At 36.5% G+C, this 21,631-nt stretch overlaps 1 protein-coding gene across 18 annotated transcripts in view; it reads right to left on the bottom strand.

The window, feature by feature from the left end:
* Positions 1-21,631, bottom strand: part of KDM4C (lysine demethylase 4C) — a 272,053-nt gene that overhangs the window by 93,229 nt on the left and 157,193 nt on the right. For 9 of the 18 annotated variants that reach the window (XM_069777114.1, XM_069777116.1, XM_069777118.1 and 6 more), the window contains 3 exons: positions 9,597-9,778; positions 8,516-8,732; positions 7,500-7,576 (listed from right to left, as the gene is read on the bottom strand). In XM_069777114.1, the coding sequence (XP_069633215.1) occupies positions 7,500-7,576; positions 8,516-8,732; positions 9,597-9,778 (476 nt within the window). Of the gene's footprint in view, positions 1-5,450; positions 6,856-7,499; positions 7,577-8,515; positions 8,733-9,596; positions 9,814-18,498; positions 19,283-20,371; positions 20,585-21,631 lie in introns of those variants that run through there. The other 9 variants (XR_011323372.1, XM_069777127.1, XM_069777124.1 and 6 more) reach the window with 8 other exon arrangements.

Here is a 21,631-nt window from a genome sequence, read left to right as displayed (position 1 = left end):
AATAATAAAGATACTTACATTTATGTACTATAGCTACTAGGTGACCACATCCTTGCACATTGTACAGTACATTGCATTCTCTCTAATGCCAGTCATTATTCTTCCTGACATCACTAGCTTTCTTTAGCTGAAGCATTTAAGATTAATGAGGCGTTTGCTCTCAATCAAGGCACTTTGTATGACTACAGTTACACTTTCAGGAGCCATGCAGATGACTTATTTAATATTATTTGATTTTTTAAATTGTTTTAGGGGATTGGTTTATGGCTATTTTTTATCCAATAGCATAGACAAATTCGGTATCTCTCTTATCTTTTGTCATTAATCGTTATCAAACAAGTCCTACTGCCTAGTAGAATATAAAGATATATTAAGTTATCATGGATCCAAGTACATCCTAGAATGTGAAAATTTGACATAAAATATTGTAAAGCATACTACTTCAGCTACTTAGAGACACTGAAACTGCAAGAAAACAGTATGCTTCGGAATCTCAAAAGCAGTTTCCTCTGATAAAATAAAATGGAATCTCCATCAAAGAAAAGTCTGGCTCTGTAAATCTGAGTCTACATATGCATTTTTCTGTTTCCATATTTTAATGATGTTCATAGGTGGGATTCACACATAATGCAGTTTCATTTAGCTATTAATACAGCTCTCACTTCTACTGCTCTCATACTTCAGTGCTTTGCAAAATCATACTGATACACCAAAACCTAGTAGAGACCAAATTTTCTATAAAGTTAACATAACTGTGGAGAGTTTAAAAAAGTATCATTTAACAGAACTAAAAACAATACCTAACTGTGTAAGCAGAGGAATAAGAAGCAACTTTCCCTCCTAAGATATGAATTCTGAACTTTGAACCAAGACTTGTACCAATGTTTTATAACTTCCATTTTATTCTCCACTGCAAAAAACTTTTCTTTCTCCTTGTTTTCCAGTCAACCTTCCTTTCAGGATTTAAAGCCTTACTTAGAAGGGAATTCCTCAGGCAGATCTTCCTCAGCTAAATCTCCTCCTTCTAGGAATCAATGCGAAGAGGAAGGAAAACAATTTCAGACATTCAGGAAGTTGGAGTTTCAGGGAATAGGTATTTTCTGATAATTAAATCTCACTTTGTGCACTTTTCTGATGCGAGAATTGAATTTTTGAAGGCATGTGGATATATAATTCCCACAGTGAGTCAAATCTCTGTTTCACATCTTTTGCAACAGCTGCATGTTTTAGGAATGCTTATCCTGAACAAGAAATTAGATGAATATGATTTTTTCCATTTGTTTCATGTAGAAACTAGAAGTCTGAACTGTGTTACTTGGAATGTAAAATACACTTACTCTATATTCCCTACAGTAAAAAAAAGGTCGTGCAAATAAGAAATTTTCTTTAATTACACCTCCCTCTCCAGAGAGACTTATGGTATTACACAGCAATTTAAAATACAATTAAAATATCATATGTATAACAACAGACATAGAAAAATTTATACAAATTAAAAAACTGATTCATAAAAAAAAAGCATGCAATTCAAAGGTAGCATAAAACTTTCAGCTGCAAGTTGGTGCAACTAACATTAATTGCAGGTTTTTAAAAGGGAAAGTAGTACTCTGGATGGCAGTATATTCAATTGAGTTGTATTTTTTTAATAGATGTACAGAAGACTGGTTAAAAGAGAACCACATTTATCTTAAGTATAATGCTAAGTTTAGACAAAAGTATTGTACTATTTTGAAGTGAAATCTGTTAAGATAATCTAAGGTTATTGTCCAAACTCTGAAGAGACAGAAACATGATCCTAAAATGACAAATAGGACACAAATAAGTATCAGCAATTCTTAATCATGCTGATGTCAGCAATGAGGTTCCATACAAGCAAAAAATACACTAATACATTTAAGTTATGTATCAAACTGATAATATTTTCTCCAACGAGAACTACAGTCACATTGTTTTGCAATGAATAATACTGTTCAAACAGGCAAAAGAGAACCACAGGAAAAAGAAAGCTCAATGTCTATTTTATCCTTCTGCCTCAAGGCACGATCAAGTCTTCTTCAGCTATTCCTTACAAATGTTTGTCTAACATCTTTGAAAATCATGAAGGAGTAGATGGTACAAAATCTCCATATATTCTATCCCAGTAGTTCACTGTTTTTAGAAATAAAAATTCGTAGAATTTCCTGGTATTAACATAAACTTCTGCTGATGCAGTTTAAAACTGCTACAAGTCGTCTTGTCCCTAAAATGAGAGAATGGCAATTGATTGTGTTCCTGTTTGCCAAACACATATAATTTTACATGAGAGAACACTACTTATTTCCCTTCTGTCTTGCCCTTGCTATACTAACAAGGTTAATTCTTTTCAATCCTCCCTTATGGAAGGATTGAGGTCTACCAGGAATGATTAAAAGAATTTTGGTTCTGGTTTTCTGCAATTTCAGTTGCACCTCATTTTCTTCCATCCCATTCAGGCTCATGGTTTTTTGAACAATGTGTGTTCACTGTTAGACACAGTTCTTCAGCTGGGGTCTCATCAAAGCTGAAGAGAGCAGAAAGATTGTTTCATGTGTTTTTCAGGCTCTACTTCCAGTACAAGGCTTAAACATCCTACTGAGATGTTTCAGGTTCTGTGGAACTGATGACCTATGTTGTTTGTGACCACAGTGGTTACAATCGCAGTTGGCAGCAGGAGCTACTGCTTAGGTAGGGACTCCCATCTTATATGCGCATAACTGGTAATTCCTCTCTAAGTATTGCACCTATCTCTGTTGAACTCCATATGTTTTGTTTTACACCATTTCTTCAATATAGTAATACTATTATTGTCCTACAAAATAGAGGATCCAAATCAAAACAGTAATTGGATACAATCCAAAATAGTAATCCTAACCCAAATTAGTAAACCTCAGCCTACAAAATGCCCAAGGTCCTTGGTACTTACAGAAAATGCATGGGGAATGCTTCTTATTAATCCTTTCACTTCACTGAAATATTGAAACAACTGAGGGAAATAATATTTTTAATAATACCTGAAACACACTTGACAGCTGTGAAAAAGCCTTTGATGTATTCTGTAAGTTTAACACCTTGGTAGCTTCACATGAAGTATACTCCCCCATCTCCTATGCAATCGTCTTAAACGACTTAAAGTAGATCAGTCTAGATTTCCACATATGTTCAGTAAGGACATGAAAAGTAATCAGCAAATGATGCAAAGAACGTTATCACTTTCTTAGTGATTTTAAGAGTCTGATGAGAATGATTGCTGGTGGCCTGAGATAGTGAGGGTTGAAAGCAAATCCATATTCCTATATGTTTGGCAACTACTGCTTTACATCATACCTCTTCTGTCGCTTGAATACCAGAATTTAAAACACTATCAAAAGCATCTGAAAGGTAGGATGCACAAAATCTTTTGCTTATTCCTTATTCCCATGAGCAAAGCATTAGTTCTTTTGTTCTTAAATACATATGTCTTTGTACACTGTTATTGTCTAGGTGTTTAGAAATGGATGGATTCATCATTTCTTTAGTATTTCTTTTGTAATCCAAGACAGGTTGACTGCCACATAATTTGTTGGGTCGACCACTTCCTGCCTTTTTAGAAAGCAACATTAAATTTTTGAGGCTGCTGGCACCTCACCTAAGGTCTGCAAACTCTCAGAGATATCACTAATAGTTCTGAGATTGCTTCAGCACCTCAAGAGTTTTGAAAGACCCTAGTATTAAAAAAGAAAAAGTGACTTGGGTATCATTCACATATGAGTAAATAACAGAGCGTTATTCACATCCTTGAAGCTGTTGGGGTTTTGCTATTTAACTCAGGTAGCAGATGCCTACTATCTATCCCTCCTACATCTTTCAGCTGACAATGAACAGTTCCCATTGACATGTGAACGACATGTAATAACAAAGAATACAAGATAGCAGACTATGGAGGACAAGTTTTAAGTAAATTTAATACTAGCTAGGTCTATTCAATCTTCAACATTTTGTTAAAACTTCCCAACTGAATGACAACTTATGACATTAAGAATGTGAATTTCATTCCACAAACATATCTGAATGAAGAGCTCTCTTGGGGCATAAGTTCATTTCACTCAGGTCACCAAATCAGAGCTATAGAAAGATGAAGTTGTCACCACTAATGATTTAGCTGTACAAAATCACAGCAATTTAGTTAAATATATCATAGCCAGAGCTTACATTAAATAAATTGACCAAGTGGGCAACACATACTGTCTAGCCTTTGCACAGCGAAAATGGTGCTCCACTTCACTCCTATCACCTTCTTGTTACCTAACACATAAGATTCCAGAAACCCACTGAGTCTTCTCCCCTAGTCCCCAGAGTGTGTTTTTGCAAAAATCCAATACTAAAACATCTTCACATAAAATTTCAGCTATTTTCTGTATGTTTTTGATATCTCTTCCACTGCTTCATCTCATCTCCTCAATAACTTGGCCAAAAAGTACTTTCCCTAAAATTCAGATCTTCCTAATTTTCAGAAACTTATATGCATTATAACAGAATAAAACTAAACTTATTCAGTAAAACGTGCATAATTCTTCTCAAATTAACGCTAACTGTGGGTGCAAATTTTTCCCCTAATAGTTTGATGAAGAAAAATCCCAGTCAAGTCAAGCTTTAACCCTCTCCCCAACATTTTCCTTTTTCTATCGTATTACCCAGATCCGCCTTTATTGCCCCATAGTGAATGCAAATGATTCAGTCATTATGACACTATTTTTATCTTTCACCTACCACTGCGCTATCTGAATGTCCTTTTCACTTCAAGAACACTTGTAAAATAACCTTAAAACCCCAGAACAATTTTAGAATCCTTTCTACAACAAAGCATTAACAAATTATAAGACCAAATTTTGTTTTACTATTTTTCAGTGACTTTTGATTTTAAAAAATGCACTATACTCAAAAGACAAACACTCTCTCCAAATTTCCCATCAAAAGTGTTACTGTTATATTGCAGTTAACATCAGATTCCAAGGCCATGTTCTAAATTTTTCAGTGCTCTTAACAAAAACATCTGATTCAGTCCTATTCCTGTCACACATGGTATTTCATGAACAAGAATGTTCTCCTTAGAATTCCCATACTTGCACGTTGTAGCTGTATCTCCCTTGAAAAGAAATTAACAAAACTTTTCGAAAGAGAAGCGGGGCTTTCTAACTGTTTGTTTAACTGATAATTAGATTCTGAGTTAATGGCAACCTGTCACTTGCTACAGCAGACTTATTCTTTTCCCCTCAACCTTCCCCTGACTCTAGGACAGTAGTCACAAAAGTAGTTCAGGAGATCCTGAAACTCACAATTGTCTGATAAGGAAGCTGTAACAAGGTTTTCTCATTACCAACGGAAGATGAAAATTGGATTTTAGCTAGTAAGAATACCTTTCCTACTAAAATAAGAACACATTACAGACATAGAAATTGATTCAATAAATATTTTAATAGCTATTCACTGAGAGAACATAGGACTAAACATTACAGATGGACCATATTTTTGTAATGAGCAGTTCTAAGTCACTTTTTTTCTTTTGTTTTCCCCAGCTGCAGTAATATGTGGATTAAAAATACCATTTCCTTTTTTGTTTCCTTAACTCTTACCATTCACAAAAGAACCTTAAAATGTTGACAGTATACAAAAGGAAAATCAAAGTGTTTATATTTATTGTTACTTTCATGTTTGCTAATGCTATGATTGTGAATTTTTTACAGGTGACTTTCATAATTGCAAGAAGTTATATTTGACAAAGTGATATCGTATTTTCCAGTAGTTTGAATTCTCATTTCTTTTCCAACATATCTAAAAATTTTATGACATCATTTAATGATTTACATTTTTAAGGCACCTGAAATATCTCCTTTTCATTCAACAACAGAAGGAAGAAAAGCTATGTTGCCATTTCAAACTGACTGTGAGAGACCGAAGGAGTTAATGTCTCAAACGTTGTGGTGGGGCAAGTTCTGCTTTAAGGACTAACTCTGCCTAGCAAAGAACCACAGGTGAAAAGAAGCCCATCAGCACCCATCAGCAACGGGAGGGGGAGGGCATGCTGGAGGGTGCACGGCTCCCTGTTCTCTTGTGCTGCTCTGATGTGCTGAGCAGGGCAGCTCACCATGTATGGCAAAAGATCACATCGGCAGGAAAGGGCAAACTACTCCCCAAACGACACCCCCCAAGCCCACGGCCCAAAGGCTATCTAGTAAGCCTAATGAGTTCGAGCGCCAGCCCGAAGGAAGGGCAAGCAGATTATAAAAGGACATGAACTGAAGCCCCATGTGCACAAGCCCACCGGGACAGGACCCCTCGGCTGACTGAACCAACGCTGGATCCAGGACTGGTGAAATCTTTCTCTTCTCTCTCTCTTCCCTTTTCCTCTTCTGTAATCCCTACACCTCATCCCTTTAGACATAAACTGTTGACCAAGTCTGAGACCAGGAATGGATCCAGCCGCCCCCAGGCTCCTCACTGAGGAGGAGTCTAGAAATCAAGGGGGTCCGCTCTGAACCTCGTGACTCAGCGGGAGGGATCCCCTGATTGTCTTCCCTGAACTGACTCCCAAACAGGCAAGGCCTGTAGTATATGTTTGGTGATGCATGGTTAGCACATGTTACACAGTGCACTGACACAGTTTCATGCCAATTTTTGTTGCGAGCATACCAATTTTGGTGGTGAGCATGCCAGTTCTTCTTGTGAGCGAATAAAAATTGAGTTTTGTGAGTTAAAGGATCCCTGGTGTCGTTTCACCTTAATGCTGACCTGGGAATCAGCAAACCTGAGTCATTGTCCTGAGAAATTGGGACATGACACTGATTATCACATTTCCTCAAGCTCTTTTAAGGAAAACAAACATTAGATGACTTAGCAGGGTAACTGATAGATTGGTAAAATGTAAAATTTTAAACTTTTTTTTTTTAAATGAGTATATGTTTAGGGATTCTATGAACTATTAATTGCCTCTCTATTTATTCCTTGCTGTATAAAACTATTTTATACTTTTTTTAAAAATCAAACAATAGGCATTTAGGAGCTTCACAACTGAAATTTTTTCTGCTTATACAGCGCAGTAAACCTTAAATGCTCAAAACCAACAATTTCATTCCTGACTGTAATTTATTATTCTTTCTCTATTCTCCAGCTGTCCACACGTACATACCAGAAGTCTAAAATATTTAGAGGAAATCTCTTTTTTTCTCTTATGTGAATTTAAATTTTCAGTTGTTTCCTTGAACAATGTTTTACACACAATTATATTCTGTTAGCCAATCCTTTTCATGAGTGTATAAACCTACTCCAAGTTTGTCTATCAAAATGCTATTAAATTTTACATTGAAATCTATTCGTATTTTACAAATAATTTTTCTGCAGCAAGTGTGTGTTCAGTAAAAATAAGCAGGCTACATTCCACATGCAGTCATGCATGTGCTTCATTTTTTTTTTTTTCCTTAGATAACTAAGCAATATGTGAAACTTACGGCTGTCCAGGCTTCTGTTCTGCATCGAGAACACAGCCAGTCAGTATGGATTTCATGAGAAGGAACACCATAGCAACCTAGAAGAAGAGAGCTGGATTGATTAATATATTCTGCCTTTCTATCCATGATGCCATACCATTCAACCTTGTATAAACACTAGTAAAATACATCTCCTGTGACCAAGGAGACTTTTCCAATCTAGGCTTACTGCTGATTCCATAGTCCATGAAATATATAAATTAGACACACAGACACCCTTCCCAAAACTCAAAAAAAACCCCAAACAAAAACAAACCAAAACCAACCAAACCAAACCGAAAATCAAAACAAACACCACCACCCCCCCGCAAACAGTCAAAAAAACAAACCCCAGGGAATTTCTTATTTTCTGTCATTTCAATAGCAAATCACCAATTCTCCCTGAAGTAAAAATGTACAATTTGATTAATATACTGACGTTTTTTCTATGCAATTATATCACGCTTCCATAAAAGAATTTCACATGGACTTCTTAGAGATAACTATTGAAGTCTTACTCTCTGTAGAAGATACTGCAGAAAATCCCTGCATTCATCAGTCACTCTTGAAATAAAAAAGAATGCAAGGTGAAAGAAGTTACTGCATACCTAAAGTCAATAGCAATATTCACAAGTCCTTAAATCCAGCAGGATTTCACCCTGACTACTTAATAAGGACATACTAACATCACACAGTGGTTTAATATATGAGAAGTAAAAGGAATTTAGTAGCTCAGAATTGAAATAAGAATCAGAAGTTTGTGATTATTGAAAGTTTACAGAAAAGTTAAATTCTTCACTGTTTTCACAGCAGTCATTAACTAGCAATAGAAAATGTAACAGTTTTTAAAAAAAATTTAGCCAGTGATGGAAGAATTACATATGGAAATGTTTTTCCAGTACTTTTAAAGACATACTAGAAGCCTAGTTAACTATTATTTATCAATGAAATAAATTTTGAAATTACATTTCTGCCAACTGAACAATTAGCTTATTTACTTGCATGAACCCGCACACAACACTTTGCACAGGAAATCAGAAGACTTGTTCCATCTTCTTCGATAAAGGCATTTGATGGATAGTTTTCAGTGTTGTCTTCACTATAAATAAAACACATCTCTGGAATAAGAGGTTTAGTCTTTTCGTTTTTGGCCATCAGTGTTTCTGCTGAGTTTGCTTCCCTGAAAGTAGGACTTTCTTCATCATGATTGTCTGGCTGGAAAATAAACAGAATTTATATTTAAGTAAAAGAAAGGAGCATCATTCTTACTCTTCTTTTTGACAGTGATGAAATTACTTCTCCCCTCCCAGCTCTGGCACTAACAATGTAACAGTTTTATGAGAAAATTAACTGCTTCTAAGTATTTATCGCAGTCATTCTATAGTTCTTTGATTGTTCAAGTAACTGTGAAACCTAGAATAGCACTCAGCCTGCAAACTAGTGTTATTGCAGCAGTGTTCAATGATACTATACTTCTGTCTCCCTTTGAGTCCTTTAACTGGGTCCAGTGCAATAAAAGTTTTCTTCCTAGTTCCCACGCTGAGGGGATTCCACTTTAGCAGCTTCAGAATTAGTACCATAGAACTACAACAGCATTTTTAGCTGACATTTGACACGGGAATTCCACAAGCCAGTATCAAACAGTGCTCTGCATTAGACTGTTTCTGTAAGAACATTATTCCTGAGAAGGCCTAAGTACTGTGAAAACACTTATTTGCTTAACACTGCAGGAAGGAGACATGGAAGAGGCTTTGTTAAAAAGCATCTGAAGATGGACAAATAAGGAAATAGCTAAAAGATACAAACCTATGTGGATTTTCCACCTCAAAAAGTGTAACATTTAAGGGCAAGCACACATACACTAACACCAATCCTACACAAACTCTAAAAGGCATACACTGTCTGCAACCAAGGATAAATGCAGGTGAACAGAGTATCAGTTCTAATTTTAGCAATAGTGAGTTTATTTACTTCTCATACAAATCAAATGCATAAGCTTATCTAATTTACTGGAAATAAAGTAGCTGAGCAGCTATTTCACACTTCACCTGGAGATGGAACTGTTAGGATCTTGCTTACCTTGTAGTATGGCATGAGGAGAGTGCAAATGGCACAGTATGGTTTCTTTTTTGCACAAGCTCCATTGTATTCTTTTTCAGCATTGAAATTGGGTACTCTCGTCTGCCAAAGGTAGACCAGAGGCCTAGCCCATGTCTCTGTCTCTTGAACTTTCTCTTCAGTTAAGATAGTCTCAGGCAGTTCTTAAAGAAAACAAACAATTGGTTACATTGCAGTCCTGGAATGAAAACAAACAACAATGATTTTGTCATGTGTGCTAACAATGAAGATAAAACAATGCTATAAGAAGTCTGTGTGAGTGAATACAAATGCAGAAGTCTAAAAGAATTATGCATCAGGACAAGCACAAAAAAAGTGCTTTGACACCTGTGTCATGAGCTGACTGCTCCACATACAGCATAAAAAGTATGCCACTAGCTCTACTGTTTACAATTTGTATTCATATCCACAACAGTACATCTCGCTCTCCCACTCCTTAATTCCCCCAACCTCTACCCCCTAACCCTCCATGCACTCTGCCCTAAACTCCTTACAGATGGAACATGTTGCATCCTGCCAAGCAACACCAGACAAATCACTCCATTCATGCAGAAAAGCACCTCTCAACTCTTTATGGAAACAGAAACTCATTTTCCAAAGGGAAAAAGAGGCCAGTGTTATAGCCAGGGAGTAATGGGGAACAATCCAATCCAGAGATGTAGCTGGACATGCATGCTGAATTCCACTACAGGCAAAACTACCTGGTACTATCAGTGATCTGTTCTGGATGTTGTAAAAGTTTGGTTTACTTATTAGCAGTGTTTCTGTGCAGGACTCCATAAAGCTGACTTTATGAAATTAAAAGCCTCTACAGAAGCTGGGAAATAAAACAGACTGAAACTCAGAGAAATAGCTTATTCAATAGGAGTAATTTTAAAATGTAGTCATTTGCTATTGAGAAAGATGTGGAAAAAGGAAAGCTGTGAAAAGGAGACTGGGTGTAAAACCCTTGCCCCAGTGAAATCAATAGCATAATTATTAATGATCCAGTTGTTAACACCAGAATTTCAGCCTAGTCACATGTTTGAGCTGGTTGGAGAACTCAAGATATCTTCATAGGCAGCCTAATGACTTTGTCACCTGTGAAATATACAGATTATGAAGAGGGAAATGTCTTTTCATCCTAGAAAGGAAAGCATTGCTGACAGATGTTAAGTATATTTTTCTGAATTGGGTCCTTATACACTGCTCTGATTAATGATGAGGTCTGTGGTTCTGTTCATTCAAGTGGACAGTGCCTATTAAATCTTTCATGATCAATGAGAAGTCATGTCGGTGTCAATTAGAATAATTAAAATAATGTGAATGTGGGAAGGAAAATGTAGAAAGTTACTGAACAGAACTTTCAGATAACAAAAAAGGTCTCTAGCATACAGGTCTTTTCTAATGATGTATTTAAGAAAAATCGTTTGTTTCAGAAGAAGAAAATTCCAACAACATAGAAATGTTTAATGAAGTACATTAAGCTGAATCATCACATTCCTTCATGACAACCATCATCCACTTTATGAAAAAGTGGAGGCTTTATGGGTCTCCTCCTATGATAAATTGTCACATGCATTGCTACAAAAGCACTATAAAGTTGATAGCATTTTTATCAGTGTTGAATAAAATAAGGATTGAAATATTTGTCTACAAGCAAGCCAAATGTAGCAAAAATAAATTAATTAATATATCCTGCATGTGAATTTTATTCCATTTTTTATAGTTTCTCAAGAGAACTAATACCAATTCAATAAACATTTGCCAATAATCCAGGTAGAAGGACAAATACAAAACGTGCAAAAAACATGTCACCAATTCAATATTCAGCAGCAGAGCTCTATGGTGAATAATGTAGCCGCAGAAGAATAGCAGTGAAAAAATAGCTGAACGCAAGCAAAAGATGAAAATATAAAATGCCGGCATCACTTTCACAGCTTTCTGAGTTACTTATCTTTTGAGTTAAAAGCTTAACTAAGCTTTTAGTTAAAAACATTGTCAAATCATATTTTTTCTATTGCTTGCTGTGGGAGCAGCTCGGAACACCTGGCATTTGTTTTCAAGAGTGAACCGTGTCGTGGTTTCAGCTGGGATAGAGTTAACTGTCCTCCTAGTAGCTGGTACAGTGCTATGTTTTGAGTTCAGTATGAGAAGAATGTTGATAACACTGATGTTTTCAGTTGTTGCTAATTCATGTTTAGACTATAGTCAAGGATTTTTCAGCTTCTCATGCCCAGCCAGCGAGAAAGCTGGAGGGGCACAAGAAGTTGGCGCAGGACACAGCCAGGGCAGCTGACCCAAACTGGCCAATGGTGTATTCCATACCATGGGACGTCCCATCTAGTTTAGGAACTGGGAAGGGGGGGTGGGGAATCGCAGCTCAGGAACTAGCTGGGTGTCGGTCGGCGGGTGGTGAGCAATTGCCCTGCGCATCATTTGTACATTCCAATCCTTTTATTGTTACTGCTGTCATTTTATTAGTGTTATCATTATTAGTTTCTTCTTTTCTGTTCTATTAAACCGTTCTTATCTCAACCCATGAGTTTTACTTCCTTTTTCTCCCCCACCCCACTGGATGGGGGGGGAGTGAGTGAGCGGCTGCGTGGTGCTTAGTTGCTGGCTGGGGTTAAACCACAACAAACCGTTAGAATTTGTTGTGCTGCATGTTTGCCAAGCCTTTGAAGAACTAGTTTTACAAGGCCAGGTTGGAGGATGGCCTTGTGTATGCCTGGGAAGATGTGGCTGAAGACAGTCACGAGTATGTGTATGGAATGTTTTTATCTTTAACTGTTCTGAGGACTGGCAAACATCCCAGCTGAGCCAGATATGCGCTCCTGTGTTAGCAGTGTTGGCTATATGCCGTTAGTTCTTTCTAGATCTTTGTTGAAACATATATAAGTTTTATCCTTTAGTGAAATAAAGGGAATCTTGTACAGAGAGCTTGAGCACTTAATTCAGTCGCCGCACTTGCAATTTTCCAGAACTGTAAAATAAATAGCTCTGAAATCTGTGCCTCTAGTTCCATCTTTATCTATTTAAATTTTCCCTTACAGAACAGTGTCACAAGTAGCTTCATCTTTGCTAACTTATTTTCCGCATTCTTTCTTTGACATTATTTTCTTTCAGGTTATACTGACATTATTTTAAATAATTTCATTATAGTTGTGACCTCACAGAGAATTCAAGGCTTGATAGTACCTTATAAAGAAAAGAAGGAGGAACACAAAATTTGTTGTGAAGGTTTGTAACTTAAATGTTCCACATCTATTATCCACTTTGAAACTGACATCCTTGGATTGCACCACTCCTTATCACTGCTGAATAATTCTCCCATGAGGAACCTCAGCCTATCATGCTCCTTGTTAGTCAAAAATCTATCTTCGGATTTCCAGTCCTGGAATCAATTCTAAGACGACAGCTCTAGTTCTCTCACATAGTACTCTGGTTTCCCACTGCCTCAGCACATTGCTGAGTTCATGACCGTATTGGTTTTGCTTTGGATGAGAACCGTATTTATATCTTAATTACATATAAACTCCACAATTTCAGTTCCCTTGTGTGATCTTTACAAATCCTTTCCAGATCGCGGGAGTGAAAACAATGCAAGAGCCAAGAATAAAACTGGCAGTACTCTTGCAACAGTGTGTTGCTTTCAAGAGCTTTTTATTTATTTTCAAACTTCATTCCAAATGAAGCCAGGGACAAAGTGTCATATGCAGATGTACCGGACTGCATCTTCCACAACCTTCAAAAAACTTAACACTCTTTTAAAAAATTTATTTTCTCCTTTGCATTATGTTCAGACTAACTACTTCCAGTTACTTATTGACTAGAAGCAAACCCTCATTTGCCTCTGATCTCTAACATCTCTAATTATGCATTCCATCTCCTTTGAGGTATGACTGTCTTCTCAGTGCTCCTTACAGCAGTCTCTTAGTCTCCTTGCATGAACTACAGCACCCAAGCTCTCTTATGTGATCCTACTGCATATTACACCCTGCAATCTCTCACTCTTCTCCATCATAACAAGCCCAGAAGCACAGCCAGGAAAGGAAAAACATCCCTCCTCCTTTCAGAGGGAGACTAGCTAACCCAGTATTTCTTAAATTTCTTACACTAGCAGTATACAAAATTAAGAACAGACAGAATGGATGTTCTTAAGGGATATAAGCTTTGTCTGATTGTCTGTTATCACTACTGTACGGCTTGTGAATATCAGTTCTCTTCAAGAATTTCCTAGGCAACCTCAAGCTTAATTTATCATCTTTCAAGGGCTTCAGAAATACTGGTTCATCTCCTTACAATCAACATTCATGCACCCACACACTGAAATCTTAAAATGTCAAAAGAAATTGATATTAAAAAAAAAGTTACTGAGTACGTGACTCCCATTACAGAATATGACAACAATGCTGCCTTCAACAACTTTCTCACCAGGTAGCATTTGCAATCTTCTATGTAAATACTCTACATCAGCAGAACTTGGGCAGTTTCACTTTGTGTACTTTTTCCAAGGTGCATCAATATCATTGATAGGAAGAACTTCCAGGTCAGCTTCTCAGGTAGTACAGGTGGGGTTACCTTCCTGGTTTCCATGAAGTCAGAGAAGTTATATACCATGAATAAAAACTGAGAATTTGGTTATCCAAAACAGGCAAGGAAATAAAACTCAGCTCTCCAACTGTTCAAGAAAGCAGAGAGTATATAATCACTTGATGTAACAAACCCTGCCATCTTGGCACAGTTTATAACCTTTCTTCACTTGTCCATTCGATAATTCCAAAGTACTATTTGTGTCCCCAAAAAACTTGGGAAACTTGAGGCGTTTTTAGAATTTTTTTTTGCTATTTATCCAGTACTTCTCACTTCCTCTTATTCTCTTTAATGACTCCTTCCATCACTTACTACATAACTGAAGAGCAAACAGTGACTTAGCCTAAAAAAATCTACTTTCCTGACTAACATTGGTATGTGTGGTTTCAGGGTAGACATTCAGGTGCCTTATGTGAGCTTGGTGGTTTTTGACCAGATATATCTGTTAGAAGTATGAAAGTGCCCAGCATCTTCGTATGCTTCTATGCAATGGTATGAAGGACACAAGGCAACTGCAGCCTCCAGTTGCTTCCATTCAAAATCCACCTTAACTGACGATTCTCAAAGTAAGAATAGAGAACAATTTGTGGTGTCCATACTGACTGAAAAATCTCAGAAGCTCCACTGTCATAAGCAGGCATACTTTGTACTTCAACTATGTATATCAATGCCATTTCCCAGTACTCAAGACCTGCAAAAACCATGGTGGAGGCATCAGTTCCCACAGTGAAAGAGATTCAAACATTGCCATCCAAAAATAGCGTATCTACAAGACCAGTACACAATGTTTTATGAAGCACTATGAACATGACGTTCCACTAAAAATCTTACATATTGGCATTTTTCTGAAAGAGCCTGAGAATGTTGTCTCAGTTCTGGTAGAGCAAGTTTTGATGAACAGTCACTTACGCAATGCTGCCAACCAACAACACTCTATGATAAGTGCCACTATTCAGTCAAACCTTCCTTGTGATAAACTCGCCTTGCTCTAACAGCAGCTACCAACGGCCCAAGACAGACAATCTAAATGATTCAGGTCAGCCAACACAGTGATATGAAACACAATATATGTCTATGGAGAGCATTTTCTCTGTGCAACGCATGAAATGGTGCCAAGGAATCTATCTCGACTTCTATGCCTGCTGTAACTTGGATCAAATCACTGACACTTCCTCACAGTTCCCTGCCAGTAAGTGCATGAACAGGACTCTGTACAAGCGTGTAGCCAAATTCCCTGGTGAGAATTCTGATGTGCCGTTTGCTTTTTTCAGCTTTTCAGCATGAAACTTACATTCCAAATTAAGAATTAATCAAGACAAAAGTGAATAATGCATTCTTGATATTCTTTGGTAAAGTCAGATAAACTTAACTATAGTACAGGATACTTCTTGCTGTCAGAGGGAATAAAAGAAAGTACAGGAGTTGAACCTGCTAGCCATGACAATGAAATTCAATATACATCTGCAGCTCAATTGACAGCACTGTTCAAGAGATTGCAAACTCTCATGCATAACACATAGGCACGCTAACAAATACTCGAAGAACCATCTTTAAAGTCTTCAGCTGATATATTTCTGTTGTTTAATCTCCATCTGAATCATGACACTCTAATTTTGATACAGTAATTATTCCCATAGCAACAAATATTGTATACAAAATTGAGGCCATCACTTCAGCTACAAAAATAAACATCTCTTTAGCAGAACACCTTCTCACACAACACCATGTTCAAGTGTAAATGTTATGCTTAACCTGAAATATAAGTGCTACTTACAGGAGTTCTATGAATTCAGAATTACTTAACAATGCAACAGAACTATAATTATCTGATTCACTTTCTTACAGTCAAGCTCACTCTTTTCCTGAGACCATTTGTCTCTGGAGAACTTCAGCAGATAAGACACTGTGCTCAGAGGATGACTATAGAAAGATTTATGTGCTCACCCCCTGCTTCAAAGTGAAACTATGAGAAGAGCCATCCAGCACACTTTCTCGGATTGTATTAAAATTCCATAACTATAAAAATACAGTAGAGGGTTTCTGTACTTTAACTGCAAAAATGAAAATCCTCTGGTTATCACATGAAGCCTTTATTATCTGGAATGTGACATGCCTGAGGAATTACATGAAATAAAAATTAAATAACCTACACTAAAATAAACCATTATTACATTAAAAAGGACTGTCTACACAACGTCTTGCACCATGTAAAAATTCAATTAAACTAATTTTTTTTTAAAAGATTTAAAAAATAGGACACTGTATAAGAAAGAAAAATAAAGACTTGTACTTGTACCACTGGAAACATCTATGTAGACACGACCCCCAGAACTCATAGCTAAGGCAGATCAATCACAGTCAGGAAAAAAACTAAGTATCATAGAACTTCTACAACCTATTATCCTTGTAAAGTTCAAAACATGACTGTAAGTATACGTTATAAAATAAACTTTAATTTCAAACCACACCCAACCTTTCCAGCTGTAAATTAAGCTTCACATCACACCTGTGTAATGAGTAAGAGCCACAGGGACAGGCTAAGATTTGGTTCATTAACAAGGATGTGCTACTCAAAGGAAATAAATGTGGAATTATCATTCAGAGTTTCAAGAATTCCCTGATGCCAGACAAAGAAACAAGAAAACCAAAGATGATCTTATTTTTAAACAACTTAAAAGGACCTCCATTCTCAATGAATATTTTCTAGAAGAGAGGAAGAAATCTTGGGCATCCCATATGTGGAAGAGGACCTATTATTAAGCAGACACTCCTTCATTCTGCCTAACAAACAGTGGCAGTCTTCTGAAAATCGTCTTGATGATGGAGGTATATTTGTATGTAAACCAGGGCAGGATTCCTCTAGTTTACACTTTAATGTTCCATGCATCATGTGACTGATCAATAAACCCCTGAAACTGAAGAAGGCTCAGAGGACATGCGCAAGGGCTCTGTGCTTTTGAATCTCAGGGAAGAATCTAGGGAGTGACTGCCCATAGCTGTTGCAAAGGAAAACAAATCTATCTCAGCATAAAGGGGAACAGAGGGTGTCCTTTTTTTTAGATAAATGGCTGTATCAGCTGGGTGGATCAGCTGTTTGTCTAAATGTTTTTCCCTGAGTTAATCAGAAGATTGCAAATGTCTTCCTGAGCGAGCCAGCTCAGAATATGGGAACTGTGTATATAGCTCACTTCAGCACTGAGTATAAAGACTGAACATTGAACAAAATGAACTTTGAAGAGAGCAACAGGTTTGAGCTGACTTCAACCCACATATTCCTTCCCAGCAAATGGTGACACCCAGCATCATGACAGCAAGCATATACAGAAGAGAAATGGGAATCACATTTACATTGTGATCCAACTGTATACTGCAATTGCTATATTGTGCTTATATTGTGATTTCAGTACATTGCTGTATCACTCTGCTAATGCAAAATCCTTTGTAACATCAAATATCTTCCAGTAAATTTGGTATTAAATATTAAATACTTCTCGTATGGGACATCTAAAAGAAGCCAGTCAGAGAGTATAAGACTCTGGCACAAGGAATGCAGAATTCAGTTCTTTAGTACTGGTACTTAAATTGTATTTACAAGTAAAAAGACTGACTTGAGTTCTGCTAGAGTGTTAGGCATTACAGTTTAAAGCAGCCGGAAATTTCCTGGATAATATGTAAACCTTCAAAGTTGGAGCACATGTTTAAATCAAGTTCAAAGACTTTTACTGGATACACTTGGACAATATATCCTACTTGGATTCAAATGTCTTATCAACACATCATTAAATATGTCACTGATTTTGGTATGCTTTGATGATAACTATGTGGAGTGGCCTTCACACAATGAGACTGATATTTCTGCCTCTTACAGCCTCCCAAGGAGAGCTTATCATGCAAGTCTGTTAGTATGCACATATTTTTTTTTAATACTTTTATACAAATGAAGCCTGTTTCTTGTAACGTCTGTTATGTTTCTGGCTGTAATTATATCACGTATTCATGCTGAAGTCTAAAATGGATCAATACCAGCCCAAAAATAAGTGTTAATGGGATGATGTAATGCAGGATATTCCTATGCATTTAAAAACATCTCTTCACTGCCACCCCTAACAGTGGTCACAGATTTTGATTGTCTATGAACCACCAGGACGTTTTTACTTCACTGCAAGTATAATGCTTTGTTGTAATATTACTTTAGCAGATACAATTCATAATGAGGTTAAATGTTTTGTTTCCTAAGGGGATAGACCAAGTGCTCTTTTTTCCAAAAGAAAAGCAGAAACGCTTGATGAGCCAATTAATGACTTTAAATAAATGCATAAAATTTATTATAAACCTTACTGGATCATATTAATAATTCAACCATAGTGGTAATGATACGATAAGGTAATTAGCAATTCCAAACTCTGTAACAGTTACTGCTATAATATTTGTACCTGAAAAGAATATTTATATAGGATTAATTAACCTCTGTAACGTAACTGTGGATATACCAGTTCTCATTAATGCCATTATTTATACGCATCTATCCCTTTACATATTTAAGAAAAGTGAAACAATTCATTAAAACAGTGTAGACAAAAAGAAAACTATAGCCCAGAATCTTTTTTGGCACAAAGGAACTCCTTCTATAACAACAGTACTTACAAACAGTTACTGTGCTGCTTTCCAAGTGGGTAAGTGAATGAAATAAATGTTTTCACAAATGTTACTGGTTTAACAGTTTGTGGCAAACTTGCTCCAACACTCAATACTATTGCTTTGAACAGTTTTTGCTTACTAAGTTAAACTTAAATTCTCAGACGGAAAACATTTGGGCCATTTGCAGAATGGGCTGTTGCCAGCATTTGCTGATTTAACCCAGCAGATGTGAAAAGCCATAGATGCTAATACAGTACAATTTGCTTTTGCCAATCTCAACAATGATTTTGTTGCTGGAGGTTATGTTCCACTGATGTTTCCTGGCTTTGTACAGCAGCATTCTCTGCTATGAAGAGCATAGCAGCATCTGTTATTTTTCAGGTAGTTGAGCATAATCTCAGCCCGGGGAGGCATTATCTATAGTTTCAAATGTCCTGGAGGAAATAATAATAAGAAAAAGTCAGTCAGGGAAAAAGACTTGCAACTTCAAAACTTTACTGTTCCTGCAGTATATCAGCAAACTCAGTTTCAGATATTGTGTTTCTTTTTTTCAGTAATGAAAGCCATAGATTTCATAGCAAAATATGAAAATGTAAACTTTGTAGATTCTTGTACGGCACTGTACAGTAACAGCACTGTAAAGTAGGTATACGTTTTTGGTTAGAGAGTCTAATTGCTGAATTATCAATCAGTACTTCAGTTCTCATAAAAATTGTATGTAAAGATAGCCATACTGAATCACAGCTCTATAGGCTAAACTTAAGAGCTCCTAGATTAACTAAAGTTTAGCTCACAAAATAAGCTAATGGGATGCTTTATTAAAAACAGTAAAATAGAAGTGTAAAACATAAGTTGTAGCAGATCTCAAAATGTTTTGAAAGGTCAGAAAAATTCAGAGTTCAGAAAATTTTTCAAAAAACAATTTGACAGGATTGAAAGATGTGTTTAGATATTGGGATACTCTGATTTTTCTTGAGCATATCATTAGAGTCCCATAATGCAATTGTTTTGTGATTGAACTGTGTATTGCAATTGCTACACTTTGCTAAATGTAATTTGTTCTTGTATTGTGATTGAACTGTATATTACAATTGCTGCACTCTGCTAAATGTAATTTGTACTTTCACTGTGATTTAAGTGCATTGCTGTATCACTCTGCTAAATTGAAATCCCATGTAACTTCAACTAATTTCAAATAAGAAAATTTTGTGTTATTCATTAAATATTCCACACATGGAATATCTACAAGAACCTGGTCAGAGTGTATTATACTCTGACATTAACTGGCATACTCAGCAGGATATTCCTGAGGGTGAGTGGTACCCATTAAAGCAGTAATGATTACTTTGGCAAAAACATACTTTCTGATTTGGTGTTAGTAACAAATAAGAACCTAGTATCGAAAACCTGCACTGTGATTAAGAATATGTAGTGATAAGACTGGCTGCAGACAGGACTACTAACATTTAAAAGAGGAGATAGAATTATTATAAATACTAGCAAAGGCTGGAAAAAAATCTCACCAGTAACTTTGAAAAGGAGGGATGGGAAATCCATAACCAGTACTTTTCATGGACAGCAGAACAAAGCACTGATCCCACTGATATTTGGGATGAATTTGAAAAATTGAAAGGTTCTAAGTTGAAGAAAGGAGAGAAAAGCAGGGCTTTGCAGTTGCTGGTATTTACTTGTGAGTAGTAGTGCAGAAGTTAGAAGAGAAATGAACACATAGCGTGCTAGAACAAGAAAAAGAAACATTTATAGAAGATAACATAATGCATAAGCAACATACACAGGGAATTAAAATAAGTTCTTAGACTCAAAGTTGCAGCCTCAAATCATATGTGATGCCCATACACATAAGGAGCATTTACTATAGTTTACTGAAATAGACCTCATTCAAGTGATGGCCACCACGAATACCAAGGACAATGAATGATCAAGAGATACCTGGTTTGATACTGATCCTTTCCAGGGTGATGATTCAGGTGACTCATGAGAAGAAAGTATTATGAAAGTGTTTGCTTCCATGGCAAAAACCAAACGAACAAAGCAATGGGCCTGAACCAGTTGCGACCCACATATTCCTTCCCAGAGACTGAAAACATCCAGCATTGTGACAGTGAGCATATTATTAGACACCAGTAATGAAATTCACATTTGTATTATGACTGAATTACATATTGCAATTGCTACACTCTCCTAAACATAGTTTGTACTTGTATTGTGATTTGAGTGCACACTGTACCACTCTGCTAAGTCAAAAACCCATGTAACTTCAACTGACTTCAAATAAGTAAATTTTCTATTATGCACTGAATCTTTTGCACATGGAATATCTAAAAGACCCTGTCAGACTGTACTGGAACCCAACTTTTTCCTCTAACAAATGGCAAAGTACCTAAAATGTATTTGATTTACACTGCTATGCTGCTGCTAAACTAACTAACTTTGAGAAAGCTCTGAGGACTCATGGTGTAGAGAATAAGTCTACATTTACATAATCTGTAAAAATGGTTTTACAAGGCTACAGTATTGATATTTTTTAAAACTACCATTTTGGTTTGCTTACTAATTCTTGCAACAAAATCATTCTCTACTTCAAACTGAGCCCTAATAGTTAAGGCTCAAATTGTCAAAGATGTCTACTAATTCTGGCTAAGCTGAAGCACAAGCAACAAATTCTTATTGACACTACAAAACATGGACTATCTAGTGACTCCAGAAATACAGATACTTATTATGTCCAAAAACCAAGCTCAAAGGTGACCCACTAGTCAAGC

This window comes from Haliaeetus albicilla, chromosome Z, assembly GCF_947461875.1.
Source record: "Haliaeetus albicilla chromosome Z, bHalAlb1.1, whole genome shotgun sequence".
NCBI lineage: Eukaryota > Metazoa > Chordata > Aves > Accipitriformes > Accipitridae > Haliaeetus > Haliaeetus albicilla.
This window is presented reverse-complemented; position numbering and strand designations above follow the sequence as displayed.